The following is a 15131-nucleotide window of genomic DNA, read 5'->3' as shown; positions in this document are numbered from 1 at the left end:
AAATTAAAGCGTAAATGCACTTTTAGTTCCTACATTTTGACGTTTTTCCATTTTAGTCTCTACATTTTATTTTTACCACTTTTAGTCTCTAAATCAATTAACGTGTGTTATTTTCTTTCTTTCCATCAGTCAACCGACGAAAATAGCTGAGGTGGCAGCCAAAGACATTAAAATATTATTAAAAATTTCACGTCAGCATCTATTTTTTTAAAAATAATTTGTCAATTTTAACTAAATAAAAAAAAACAGAATTAAAAACAATAAAATCAAATGCCTATGAACACAAGAACACAAACCTAGAAAATCAAACCAAGAACACGAATCAAATGCCAAGGAAATTAAAACACCTTCAAAGATTCAAAACACAAATAACACAAACCCAAACCCAACCCTCAATCTATAGCAAACCCAGAACACCACATGAAAAATCCAACCCTCCATACAAACATCAAACCCAGAAACCATCACAACAGCCACAACCCACCATCCCAACCGCCACAACCAAACCCAACTCGGTCTCAACCCCAGCCACCCCGATTTCTACCCACCCTAACCCAACCTCAACCCCAGCCACCCCAGCCAGTCTCAACCCACCCACCCACCCCAGCCTAACCTAAACCCAATCCGACCTCTACCCACCCCAACCGGCTCACAACCCACCCACCTCAAAATTGAACTCTAATTAAAATTCAATTTAGAATCTAATTGAATTTAGACTCTTTAATTTTTGCACATAATAATTCACTGAATACACAATAACTTATTATTGAACACATGTTTTGAAAATCCAACCGTTGGATTACAATTTTTATATGACCTTAACATGCATGCCAATTTTCATGTCAATCGGATGTAATTTACCATTTGATCCATGAACTCATCTTTTATACATTATTTTAAACTACTAAAACTTGAATCTAGACAATTGATTGATAACATGGCTATTAATCTTTGATCACTATGAAATTTTGTAAGCATGAAAAATATATGAAGATAATATAATATAATGGTAGATTTGTCAAAATTCACATCGAATTAAAGAAATATAGGGTTGGGTTCAAGTTACACCTGATGTAACTCAAAAAAATGTTACAACACTCAATAACTTATTATTGATTGCATATTTTGGAAATCCAACTGTTGGATTGCATATTCTATATATTCTTAACCTGCATGCCAATTTTCATATTAATCAGATGTAATTTACTATTTGATCTATAACTCATCTTTTATGCGTTATTTTAAACTATAAATCTGAATTAAAACAATTGATTGATGACATCACTATTAATCTTTGATCACCTTGAAATTTTGTAATCATGAAAAATATATAAATATAATGTAATCTAACAGTAAATTTGTCAAAATTCACATTAAATTAAGAAATATATGGCTGGGTTCAAGTTACACCTGATGTAACTCTAAAAAATGTTACACCACCCAATAACTTATTATTGAATTCATATTTTGAAAATCCAACCATTGGATTACATGATATATATGTTCTTAATTTGCATGCCAATTTTCATGGATATCGGGTGTAATTTACCATTTGATCTTTAAAACTCATCTTTTATGCATTATTTTAAACTAAAAAAACTTGAATTTAGACAATTAATTAATGGCATGCCTATTAATTTTTGCTCACCTTTAAAATTTGTGAACATGAAAAACATATGAAGATAATGTAATCTAATGATAGATTTGTCAAAATTCGCATTGAATTAAGAAATATAGGTCTGGGTTCAGATAACACCTAGTGTAACTCTAAAAACTGTTACATCACCCAATAACTTATTTTTGAATTCATATTTTAAAAATCCAACCGTTGGATTACATTTTCTATATGCTCTGAATATGCATGCCAATTTGCATGCCAATCAGGTGTAATTTGCCATTTGATCTTTAAACTCATCTTTTAAGCGTTATTTTAACTTACAAAAATTTGAATTTAGACAATTGATCGATAACGAGCCTATTAATCTTTGATCACCTTGAAATTTTGTAAGCATGAAAAATATATAAAGATAATGTAATCTAACGGTAGATTTGTCGAAATTCACATTGAATTAAGAAATATAGGTCGTGTTTAGGTTACACTTGATGTAACTCTAAAAAATGTTACACCACCCAATAACTTATTATTGAATTATTATTTTGAAAATCCAACCGTTGGATTACATTTTCTATATGTTTTTAAAATACATGCCAATTTTTATGCCAATTGGATGTAATTTGTCATTTAATCTTTAAACTCATCTATTATGCGTTAGTTTAAACTACAAAAACTTAAATTTAGACAATTGATTGATGACATGCCTATTAATTTTTGATCACCTTGAAATTTTGTAAGCATGAAAAACATATGAAGATAATGTAATCTAACGGTATATTTGTCAAAATTCACATTGAATTTAGAAATATAGGTCGGGGTTCAAATTACATCTGGTGTAACTCTAAAAAGTGTTACATCACCCAATAAATTATTATTGAATTCATATTTTGAAAATCCAACCGTTGGATTACATTTTCTATATATGTTCTTAAAATGCATGCCAATTTTCATGCCAATTAGGTGTAATTTGTCATTTAATCTTTAAACTCATCTATTATGCGTTAGTTTAAACTACAAAAACTTAAATTTACACAATTAATCAATGACATGCCTATTAATCTTTGATCACCTTGAAATTTTGTAAGCATGAACAACATATGAAAATAATGTAATCTAACGGTAGATTTTTCAAAATTCACATTGAATTAAGAAATATAGGTCTGGGTTCAAATTACACCTGGTGTAACTCTAAAAAGTGTTACACCACCCAATAAATTATTATTGAATTCATATTTTGAAAATCCAACCGTTGGATTACATTTTCTATATGTTCTTAAAATGCATGCCAACTTTCATGTCAATTAGGTGTAATTTGTCATTTAATCTTTAAACTCATCTATTATGTGTTAGTTTAAACTACAAAAACTTAAATTTACACAATTGATCGATGACATGCCTATTAATCTTTGATCACTTTGAAATTTTGTAAGCATGAACAACATATGAAGATAATGTAATCTAACGGTAGATTTGTCAAAATTCACATTGAATTAAGAAATATAGGTCTGGATTCAAATTACACCTGGTGTAATTCTAAAAAGTGTTACATCACCCAATAAATTATTATTGAATTCATATTTTGAAAATCCAACCGTTGGATTACATTTTCTATATGTTCTTAAAATGCATGCCAATTTTCATGCCAATTAGGTGTAATTTGTCATTTAATCTTTAACCTCATCTATTATGCGTTAGTTTAAACTACAAAAACTTAAATTTAGATAATTGATTAATGACATGCCTATTAATCTTTGATCACCTTGAAATTTTGTAAGCATGAAAAACATATGAAGATAATGTAATCTAATGGTAGATTTATCAAAATTCACATTGAATTAAGAAATATAGGTCTGGGTTCAAATTACACCTTCTGTAACTCTAAAAAGTGTTACACAACCCAATAAATTATTATTGAATTCATATTTTGGAAATCCAACCGTTGGATTACATTTTCTATATGTTCTTAAAATTCATGCCAATTTTCATGTTAATTAGGTGTAATTTGTCATTTAATCTTTAAACTCATCTATTATGCGTTAGTTTAAACTACAAAAACTTAAATTTAGACAATTGATTGATGACATGCCTATTAATCTTTGATCACCTTGAAATTTTGTAAGCATGAAAAACATATGAAGATAATGTAATCTAACGGTAGATTTGTCAAAATTCACATTGAATTAAGAAATATAGGTCTGGGTTCAGATTACACCTGGTGTAACTCTAAAAAGTGTTACACCACCCAATAAATTATTATTGAATTTATATTTTGAAAATTCAACCGTTGGATTACATGTTCTATTTGTTCTTAACATGCATGCCAATTATCCTGCCAATCGGGTGTAATTTACACATTATTATCCATTTAACTAAATAAATCTAACCCAAACCTAACTCAACCAAATTATTATGGGTAAACTCCAACCCACTCAATTACCCAATTATCAAAATTACCAAATTGCCTCTAAAACTTGCAAATAACCAAAGTACTCCTAAAATCCTCTAAAATTGCCAAAATGCACCCTAAGCCTAAAAAATGACCGAAATACCTCTAAAATCATAAATTACCAAAATACCCCTAAAACTTAAAACATTACCAAAATATCCCCCGAAACTAAAAAAATACCAAAATTCACCCTAAAGCTAAGAAATAATTGAAATACCCTTGGAACCTTCAAAATGACCAAAATACCCCTTGAAACTTAAAAATGACAAAAATACGTCCTAGATCTAAGAAATGACTGAAATACTTCCCAAAATTTAAACATTACCAAAATACCCTTGAAATATGAAAATTACCAAAATACCCCCTTAAACCTAAAAAATAACCAAAGATACTCTCAAAACCCAATAAAATGACCAAAATACCCCCTAAACCTAAAAAATGACCAAAATAGCCAGAAATTATAAAAATGAGTATTTTTGTCATTTAGGGGTATTTTGGTAATTTTTAGGTTTGAGGGCATTTCGATCATCTTTTAGGTTTAGGGTGTATTTTTATGATCGTATAGGTTTGAGGGCCATTTTTGTCATTTTATAGGTTTCAGGGGTATTTTGGTCATTTTTGAAGTTTTTGGGGGTATTTTGGTTATTTTTTTAGGATTATGAGTATTTTGGTAATTTTAAAGCATTAAGGCTATTTTGGTCAGTTTTTAGGTTTCAAAGCTATTTAGGTTATTTTTTGAGAATGTGGGTGCTATTTTGGTAATTTTTTGTTTTAGGGGTATTTTGGCCAAATTTTAGGTTTCGAGGGGTAATTTTTTAGGTTTTGTGTGTACTTTGGTCATTTTTTAGGATTAGAGTATTTCGGTCATTTATGAGGTTTAGGGGATATTTTGGTAATTTTTAGTGATTTTTTTAGCATATTTGGTGATTTTGGGGGTATTTTAGTAATTTTTTAGGTTATTTTATGGGTATTTTTCTCATTTTAGATATTTAGAGATATTTTGGTCATTTTAGTGGGTTTTTAGCATAATTGGTGATTTTAGAGATTGTAGGAATATTTTAGTCATTTTAAAGGTTTCATGGGTATTTTGCATATTTTAGAGATTTTGAGGATATATTGGCTATTTTGGTGGATTTTGAGCATATTTGTTGATTTTATAAAAATTAGCTTTGGGTAGGGTATGGATATCTATAGATAAACAAACCGGGTATATATGGGTATACCCTGCCCATGGCAATCCTTAATTATTTGTAAACAATAGGTGACAAACACTTATTTTGTCACCAAAAACACCTCCATCTTAATATTAGATGATGAATTTGGAATTTCATCACCTCTGGTTAGTCTTTGGTTGAACAATAGGTGACAAAAATTTATTTCGTCACCAAAAACACCTACATCCTAATATTGGGTGACGAATTTAAAATTTCGTCACCTCTGGTAAGTTTTTGGTGACGCAAATATTTCGTCACCCTAGGTTTGCCTTTTTTTCATGACCTATAGTGACAAAATAAATATTTCGTCACCAATTTGTACATCTTTGGTGACGAAATATTAATTTCGTCACCAATTGATACATCTTTGGTGACGAAATATTGATTTCGTCACCAATTTTAATATTTTTATAATATTTGGTGACGAATTCTTCTTTTCCTCACTAAATGTTATCATTTGGTGATGAAATTGTTTATCCTCACTAGATTTCGTCACCATAGCCCACTTTTGTTGTAGTGTATAAAAGCTTTATTTTTATATATAGAAGTTTGATAATATCTTAGAGGTTAGACTTTAATGTAAATCATGAGATGGCAAGTACACTTTATCTAAGCGGCATGTTGTTGGTTCAAGTTCAAAGATTAAAAGGGTCATTTGGTATAGGAGTTTAAATACATGTTTTCAGTTTTTAAACAATATTACACACATTTTTACACACTTTTTTACTCACACATATTTTCATAAAACACAAACAATATTACTAGAATAACGTTACCAAATGATCCCTAAACTCTCTAAAAGTTGGTGATAAGAATGTCTATCAATTATTGTTATTGGTTTGAGTTCGAGAAATAAACTCTCTAAGAATTAGAAATAAAGATGTCTATCAATCTTTTGTTTTAATTTTGTAAAAGTAGATTCTCTAAAATAAAAATTAAACTAAAATAAATAAATAAATTTGTAAAAGTAAAAGCCTTATGCGCATTGCATGCCAACTTTAAAAGTTTATATTATTGTATTGTAATTTAATTTTTCATTTAATGCAACGCTGGTTTTCCATAAGGAACTAGCAAAACATTTTCAGATTTTATTTTATTATTATTTTTCTTTTGTGGAACTTAACTTTTTGAGAACAAGACAAAATCTTTTTAGTTAGAACTTAAAAGAAAGTGTTGCTTTCGTTCCAATGATGGCAACTTCAGAACCAATAAACATAGAGAAGAATTAGAAGGGGCCACCTAGCTAGCAAATAAAAAGGAAAAAAAAAACATAAACAAAAGATTTATATGCAATTTACGGTCTTAAAAACCGTCATCTACATTTATATTTTTTTGAATAATAATAGAGTTGACGTGTGTTAGTGCATGTTATTGTCTCCACCTAAACTCAATCATTGAGAGTATAGCGTATAGGATTGCTCGAGCGTTTATCATTACTTGAACCTGTAACTCCCTCATTCACATGAACCATGTCATACATGGTGTGGAATTGCTTGAGTAACAGTAAAACTCGAACTTATAATTTTTACACTTGTAAATACGACAGATCACAAAAACTATCTACCACAAAAGCCATGAACTCATGTGGTTTTTTTTTTTTTTTTTTCTCAGAATACTAATACATCTGCAACTTGGGAGCATATATGCGGCTAGCGCATAGCAGGTGTGGGCCACTTGTTCCACTATGTGGCTGCAATTTATGGTGTGAAACTGTGGAATATCCGAATATGGGTTTGTGAAGAAGTGTACCTACTAGTCAGAACTGGCTGGCTAGCCAGTAACAAATTATGGACGACAGCATTTCAATTAATCTTTTAGCAATCCACTTTTACGGTGCTGTGACTGTGATTGGTTAGTAGTTTATTCACGCGTAAGAATATGCATATTATATATAATCTGTCTGGTCCATGTTTCGTGCTTCCCTGTCGTGGGCTCACCTTGTTGGACTCAGCGGGTCAAGGTAGATATGATCGTACAGTCTGAAATCTCGGATCTAGATTTCGTGTCATTCCATTTGGTAACAACTTTCTACTCTTTAAGGTTATAATCCAAATCTCTAGATGAATGTGTTGTTTATGCACCACATTGCAAAGCACAACAATGGTCATTCCTTGGTAGCCTCTCTCTCACTGGGATTTCCGTTCATTCGGGGAGACACTACTGAGAAAACAATATCGACTATTTTTAATAAAATTTTCAAAGAAAAAAGTTGTAATTCGATAATTATAAACAAGGAGGAAAACTTTGAATCATGAACTTTTTTGTTAAAAACATTAAAAGATGTTAGCTAAAGTACAAAATTTTGATCCAAAAAAAGAAAAAGAAAAACAAAAGCTCCCTTAATTTGATCTTGGGATGTTGTTTTCTGGTAAATAGACTTTGAATTCTATAAAATCTTTGATTTTACTAGCTAGTATGAGATTTGTGTAATTTTAGAAGACTTGATCAGTTGAGCTAAATTTGGTTTGAACTCATATTTTCAAAGATTGTTATTATGTTTCTTATAAAAATAAATAAATTTGGGACAATAATTTTATCCTATTTTGATATCAATCATTCTAAAAAAAAAAGTAAAAAGAATGAAGAGTTATTTTTTCCCCTAGGTAAAAAGTTTAAACAAATAATACTCATTATTTCAAAATATGAATTATATTGTAAATCAATTTTTCATTTTTTGTATCATGTATCATAAGCTACAAAAATAATACTTTATTAAAAAAAAAAGTTATATACATAAATTAAAGGTATATTTATTATAAAATATTTAATAAAGATATCTAAATAAATCAAATAAAGATATATTTATAACATTTAAATTCGTCAAAATCAAAATCGAAAGGGCTAATATATAATATATAAGTAAAAATAATTTTTTGCTCATCATAATATTCATCATCTTTCTTAATTAATCAGCTTTATCTCTCCATAGTCCAAGCCAATGTCATGTTACAAAATCGTATCCTCGTTGACTTCTTCTTGGTCATTTTCTTCATCATCATCTCTAACATTTTCTATCTATCTATGTTCTCTATTTCAATAACTTTTTCTTTACTTTTCTTATTCCCATTTAAGTTTATTGGACCTATAATCATAATAACAAAAGAAAAAGTTGTATTGTCATTCAATCAATAGTTTATTTACAATATAGTATAGAAATTTTCACTTTACGTATAAACTATACATATCTTTCTTTTGAAAGGATATGAAAAAAGAAAACGTTCTTGACATGTCATTTTATTTAACTTAGTTGAGTAGCCCAATAATTGTATGAAAACAAGTTCAACAACTTGTTGGATTCATTTCAAAGCATAAAATTTAGCAAAAGCGCACATGTTTATACATAGTTTAATGCATACGATTCATATAATGTAATATAATACGATTCATATATATAATACGTACTTATTTATCGTGTGATTCATGAGTATAACCAAATATATATCTATCATACACTTTTTTTTTTTCAATTCGATATAAATGATATGATACTATCAACTAATTCAATTCGATATAATACTTATTGGAAGAGAACTTTTTCTTATTTCTCTTCTACCATTAGATTTCAAACTATGAATTGATTTACACGCTTGAAATCACTTTGAAGCAATAAATATGACAAGTTCGATACAAATCTCAAGAGCACTCAGTGGGTGAAAAGAAGAAATATGTGAACAATTTTATATAGTTTTATCTAAAAAATCCAGCATTAATTAGTATATAATTATATAATTTTATATAGTAATTATGCAAATTTATATTGATACTATTTATTTTGTATTTTATTTTATTTATTTCAAGGATAAAGAAATGTGTTTGTTGTGTATATGAAAAAAATAATAATAATAATTATTAAAAATTAATATCTTAATGAAATAAAGTATAAAATAAATAATCTTGTAATATTTTGAAAAATGAGTATATTGACCAAAAATTTTACCCGTCTAGAACGATAAACAGGGGAAACCATTTGTCAAATTTTCTCGAAGCTACCTATCACTCTCTCGAAAACGATAAATGGGACAACGTCTATCTCGCCACATGCTTATCAACAAATTAGAGTAGTGGTAAGTAGTCAATGCCTCAATGGACCACATCTGCACTACGATCGATCACTCTTGTACTGTGCCTTTGGTAGTTTTCCCAGAGCCACATGGAGTTTCATCATGCCTCAGTGGACACCACTGATCACACCACTACTGCATTAATAATATTCCACAACTTTCTTGTGAACACTTAGACCCTCGATGTAACCAGGGAATCCCTTGAATGATACTGATGAAAAATATCTAATTATTTGTATTTTCTTCTCGCATCTCTTTGTAATATTCTTTTCCCAGTACTACAATGGTCAAGCAGCCCTTCATTCTACTACCAGTAGCTAGGGTTTGTGTTTTGTGTTATATCCAAAGTGGCTCGCCAGATAATCACTTAATGATGAAATTTACATAATCAATGCTGGAAATTTTGTTTGTACTTGAAAAAAAATATATAATGGACGGAAATGTATACAGAATCCGAAAGTGGAAGAGTGAGAGAATAGAGGTAAGTGATGAAGCAGTATCTCGTTGATTTGCTTGGATTCGTCCAGACGGCTCCTGTAAGTACTCTGACGAACCTGTGGAGGCAGGAATTTACTCAAGTGGTCACCGGTGTGGTGCCTGCCACAACGCCTCCGATGATAAAGTCAGTATTGAAGAAGATAATGATTGAAATACCAGAAAAAATGATTCAGGTGGTGATGTTGTTTTTTATGTACCTTGTATTGGTGTTGTGAGGGTTTTATATACCCTTGGGGATTGTAGCCGTTGGAGTGTTAATGACTCCCTGATAACGTCTCTGGTGGAGTTATGGACTTTAATGTGTTCCCGTCGGTTAGTCCAGCTGGTCCTATAACGGTTGGAGCTTTATTGGCAGCATTGAATGGCATTAATTCTTTTTGATGACGCAGATATTGGTCATGTTCGTCCGTGAAGGCAACTTCGTCTATAATTATACTCGTCAGTTACGTATTCGTCAGTACCATCAGATGCCCCCGGGCTTTACGGTCGTCAGTGACGATCGTGGAAGCCGAACAGTTTTTTTTTTTTTTTTTTGTCCTTTAGGATTTCGTGCCGTATTGAATGCGTTATGGCGGCGTTGCGTGGGTCGTGGCCACGTGGCGTGATGGGGTTGGAAAGGGACTGACCCTTGGGTTTCCCGCCGATTTTCGGTTTTCACCTCTATTTTGGCTTTTAAACTCATTTCTCTGCACTTTACTTTTTCATTTCCTTCCAAACTCCAGTTTTTCTCCTCTAAGCATCCTCCTCGCACGTTTCTTTGCTCCTTTTTGGTTCTTGGCTGTTGGGCTCTTTGCTGTCTCCGAGGTAAGCTTCTTCATTCTCTCTCTTTTTTCTTTTTTTTTTCTCTGCAAGTATCTGATTTTTGTTTTTCCTTTGTGGTTCTCCCTGTTTGTTTCTCTCTTCTTTCTGTGGGAATCTTAGTATTCTTCTTTGTAGACTGGAAGTTCATGGTTAGTAATTTAGAGGTTAGGGAAAACTGTCCTTCAATTTCTTTTCTTTTTGCTCGCTTAGGGGGGTCATTAGGTGTTTTCCCCAATTTGAGGGGCTTTGTTTCGGAGGGTAGCAGTTTAGGTGTTGTTTTGGGTGATTTATACCCATTGCTCCGAGAGTCCGTCGATTGGTTTGAAGATTTGGTGAAGAAGCTTAGGTTGATGTCAGAGGTTAGGTCTAGTGACCTCGATACTGGGTTGTCGTCTAGCGACGGTCCTATGGAGGGAGATACGGCCGTCTCGACTTTTAGAGAGGTTAGGGCTTTCCATGCCCTTGTGGAGCCGTGCGGATTAGATTCCGACGCCGTCAATCGGTTTAGGGATAGATTTCAATTTCCAGAGCGGGTCCGTGTTCGTCGCCCCACTGACGATGACAGGGCTTGCTCGTTTTTCCCCGGTGAAGTGTGCTTCTATGAGGCCGCTTTCACTTGTGGACTTAGGCTTCCCGTCCACCCATTTGTCATGGAGCTCCTGGCATATCTGGGGATTGCCCCCGGGCAACTTATGCCCAATTCGTGGAGAATAGTGGTCAACTGTATGGAAATATGGTTGGCCGCTAACGGGGACATGATTAAGGTAAACGAGCTCGTATATTTATACCGTCTAAAAGAGTCCAAAGAGTACGGGTATTACGAGCTAGTACCTTGGGAGAGAAGAACCAGGATTGTCAAGGGCTTACCTTCGTCCTTCAGATACTGGAAGTCCAGATTTGTGTTTGTGTCTGGGGACAATTTTGAGACTCCCTCCAGCCAGGACTGGGGTGAGATCCCCAGGTTGCTTCGTCGGTGGGGAACCCTGACCTTAGGTGCGTCAGTCTTCTTTCTCACCCTTTTTTTTTTTTATATTTTTGGGTGATTGCTGCTAATTTCCCTCGTCCTCGTGCAGCTAAACGAAGACCGAAGTTGAAAAGCAGGTACAAGGAGCGCGTTGAGGCGGCCATCACTTATTCCCAATCCATTGACAATTGGGACGACTTGGTAGACCCGAGGACACTCGCTTTCTACAACCTCGGCCCCGACCCGTCTTCCTACGTCTTACGAAGCCTTGATATCGAGGGAAAGAAGAGTAAGCTTCTAAGTTCGTCGGTCTTGACCCCGAGGCTGTACTTGTTCAATTTACTCTTTCTCTTACAAATTTTTCCCTTTTGCAGAGATGACGACGAAATTCAACAAGGGCATGTATGAAAAAATGAGGTCCAAGAAAGACGAACCCTTGTCGAGCCTCGGGAAGAAGGTGGTTCGAGTGAAGGGCAAGGTTACTTCCGTTACTCCGACAGTCTCGACCACACCCGTGGTTTCGGGTGCCGAGACGACGAGGACGGCTTCTCCAGCCACTTCGGTAGAAGAAATTCCGACACCCGCTTCCAAGAGGCCTCGCACATCGGACAAAGAAAAGGATGCCGCCGGATCGTCCTCGATTTGGGATGACGAGAAGTTGGCGACGGATCGGGCTCGTGGGGTAGTGAATGCCGAGGACCTGAAGGTGCTTTCAGGTTCGACTCCAGCTGAGTTGATGGGTCGTCATATCCATAAACTCGTCCAGGTAAATCGTTTGTTTCTCGTGACGCCTTTACACATAAGCCTCTCTCTTTCTTATTTATTCTTTTGCATGCCCCTTTTTTTTTTTCAGGTGTTGGGGGAAGCCGTCCATTTTTCAGCGGAGTATCAAGCTCAGGAGGCCAAGGTCGAGTCTTCGCTTTCTCGGATCAAAGTCCTGGAGATGGAGAACTCGAGGCTGAAGAGGGAGCTGATAACCGCGATGGAGGATGTTCACCAATACAAGGACGAGGTCAAAAAGCTGGGCGACGATCTTAAGGTTGAACAGCAGCTGGTTCTGGAAAAGGACGAGCAGCTCGCAGCCGCGAAGGAAAAAATCAAGGTCGTCGCCTCTAGGGCCATCGAGGGCTTCCAGCAGACTGAAGAGTACAACTCTGTGCTCTTCAGTTGGTACTTTAAGGGGTTTGAGCTCTTGAGGAGGTATTGCATCAAGCATCCTTCCGGGGTGGATCTGGAGGCGCTGGATATGGAGGAGGTCGACAAGGAGATCTCTGCTGACGAGGCTGCCCTAGCCGCCGCCGCCGAAGCCCCTGAGGACGTTCCTGATGCTCCCGTCATCGACGCCCCTGCCCTTGATGCCCCAGCTGGAGACGATGCCGACCCGGTGGTTTGAACCTGTAATCAAAAAGTTTTTATCACATGTATTTTTTTTATTTTTTTGAGGTGCCTGACATGTTTTTCAGGCTCAATTTCCTGGACAATTAGAAATTTTCATGTGTATTTTTATCCCAGTGTTTATGGGTTTTTTTTTTTTTGGAACAATGGCCTCAGGTTTTAGGCTTTTATAATATTACATCTACTTGGATATATTCTGTTATAAAAATAAATTTTTTTGTGTCCGTCAGTAATGTTCGCCCACTGGATGGGAACGTGATCACTTAAGCCTTCTCCTGTACTTAGGCGTTTTTCTTCTTCTCTTTTTTTTTTTTTTTTTTTTGCTTCGTCAATGATGTGTCTCCGTCTATGCGGGACCTCATTACTTAGACAAAAGTTCTTTGCTTTTGTGTTCGTCAGTAATGTACATCCGTCTAGGCGGAATCTTATTACTTGGACAAAAGTTCTTTGCTTTTGTGTTCGTCAGTAATGTACATCCGTCTAGGCGGAATCTTATTACTTGGACAAAAGTCTTTGCTTTTGTGTTCGTCAGTAATGTACATCCGTCTATGCGGAATCTTATTACTTGGACAAAAGTTCTTTGCTTTTGTGTTCGTCAGTAATGTACATCCGTCTAGGCGGAATCTTATTACTTGGACAAAAGTCTTTGCTTTTGTGTTCGTCAGTAATGTACATCCGTCTATGCGGAATCTTATTACTTGGACAAAAGTCTTTGCTTTTGTGTTCGTCAGTAATGTACATCCGTCTATGCGGAATCTTATTACTTGGACAAAAGTTCTTTGCTTTTGTGTTCGTCAGTAATGTACATCCGTCTATGCGGAATCTTATTACTTGGACAAAAGTTCTTTGCCTTTGTCTTCGTCAGTAATGTACATCCGTCTAGGCGGAATCTTATTACTTAGACATTTTTTTTTTTTTGACTCTCCGAGACTTGGTACCTGTATGAGCACATCATTTGAAAAATCATTTCATTAATTTTCAGTAATTAGTACATTCTTGATCTATGTCTGTTGGTGGTACTTCTTCAAGTTTTCTATGTTCCAAGGTCGCGGGAGTTTTTGTCCGTCCAGGGTCTCCAAGTGATAGCTGCCTTGTCGTGAGTAGTGCACGACCTTGTAAGGTCCTTCCCATGTTGGGCCAAGTTTCCCGTGGGCGGGGTCTCTAGTTGCAGTCGTCACCTTACGTAAGACGAGATCGCCAATTTCTAGTCTTCTGAGCCTGACCCTTTTGTTGTAGTATTCAGTCATCTTACGCTGGTACTTCAACGTCATGTTCGATGCCTTGTCCCTTACCTCGTCTAAGCAATCCAGATTGATTCGAAGCTGGTCGTCGTTATTCTCCTCGCGGAAGACTTCTCGCCGAGTGCTGGTCATACCCACCTCGACTGGGATTACTGCTTCAGTGCCATAAGTGAGCCTGAAGGGCGTCTCTCCCGTGGGGGTTCTTGCTGTCGTCCTGTAGGCCCACAAGACATTGGGCAATTCTTCTGGCCACGCGCCCTTAGCTTCGTCTAGTCGTGCTTTTATGATCTTGAGCAGTGTTCGATTAGTTACCTCCGTCTGTCCGTTAGACTGTGGGTGCCCAGGTGACGAGAACTTATTCTTGATACCCAGTCCCGAGCAAAAGTCTCTAAATCCCTGGCTGTCGAACTGTCGGCCATTGTCTGAAATGATCGTTTGTGGGATCCCGAACCTGCAAATTATGTTTCTCCACACGAAGCCGCGGATTCTTGCCTCTGTGATCGTTGCTATTGCTTCTGCTTCAACCCATTTAGTGAAGTAGTCGATAGCGACGAGCAAGAATCGTACTTGTCCTTTTCCCAACGGTAACGGACCGACGATGTCGATCCCCCATTGTGCAAATGGCCAGGGGGAGGTAATCGTTGTCATCTTCTCTGCTGGCAGCCTCTGGACGTTCCCGAACCTCTGGCACTTATCGCACCTCTTGACGAGCTCCATAGCGTCTTCCTGCATAGTTGGCCAGAAATACCCTGCTCTAATAACCTTACTTACCAAAGATCTGGGCCCGGCGTGGTCCCCGCATATCCCTTCGTGGATTTCGTGGAGGACGTACTTAGCTTCTTCCTCGTCGAGACACTTCAAATAAGGCAAGGAGAATCCTCTTTTGTATAAGGTAT

General features: G+C 35.4%; 1 protein-coding gene across 1 annotated transcript; it reads left to right on the top strand.

The window, feature by feature from the left end:
* The first annotated feature begins 10781 nt into the window (after positions 1 to 10781).
* LOC142632686 (uncharacterized) lies at positions 10782 to 13070 on the top strand. Its single transcript, XM_075807052.1, has 4 exons — positions 10782 to 11220; positions 11709 to 11888; positions 11974 to 12365; positions 12453 to 13070. The coding sequence occupies exons 1-4, from the start codon at positions 10782 to 10784 to the stop codon at positions 12990 to 12992; spliced, it is 1551 nt and encodes a 516-aa protein (XP_075663167.1). The 3' UTR covers positions 12993 to 13070.
* The last annotated feature ends 2061 nt before the right edge of the window (positions 13071 to 15131 follow it).

The sequence above is a fragment of the Castanea sativa genome, chromosome 4, assembly GCF_040712315.1.
Source record: "Castanea sativa cultivar Marrone di Chiusa Pesio chromosome 4, ASM4071231v1".
NCBI classification, from domain to species: Eukaryota; Viridiplantae; Streptophyta; class Magnoliopsida; order Fagales; family Fagaceae; genus Castanea; species Castanea sativa.
This window is presented reverse-complemented; position numbering and strand designations above follow the sequence as displayed.

Coding starts and splice junctions, on each gene's coding strand:
- LOC142632686 (XM_075807052.1), top strand. CDS start 10,782: ATGGTTAGTAATTTAGAGGTTAGGGAAAACTGTCCTTCAATTTCTTTT. Junction 11,221..11,708: donor GGCTTGCTCGTTTTTCCCCG/GTGAAGTGTGCT, acceptor GTCCTCGTGCAG/CTAAACGAAGACCGAAGTTG. Junction 12,366..12,452: donor ATATCCATAAACTCGTCCAG/GTAAATCGTTTG, acceptor TTTTTTTTTCAG/GTGTTGGGGGAAGCCGTCCA.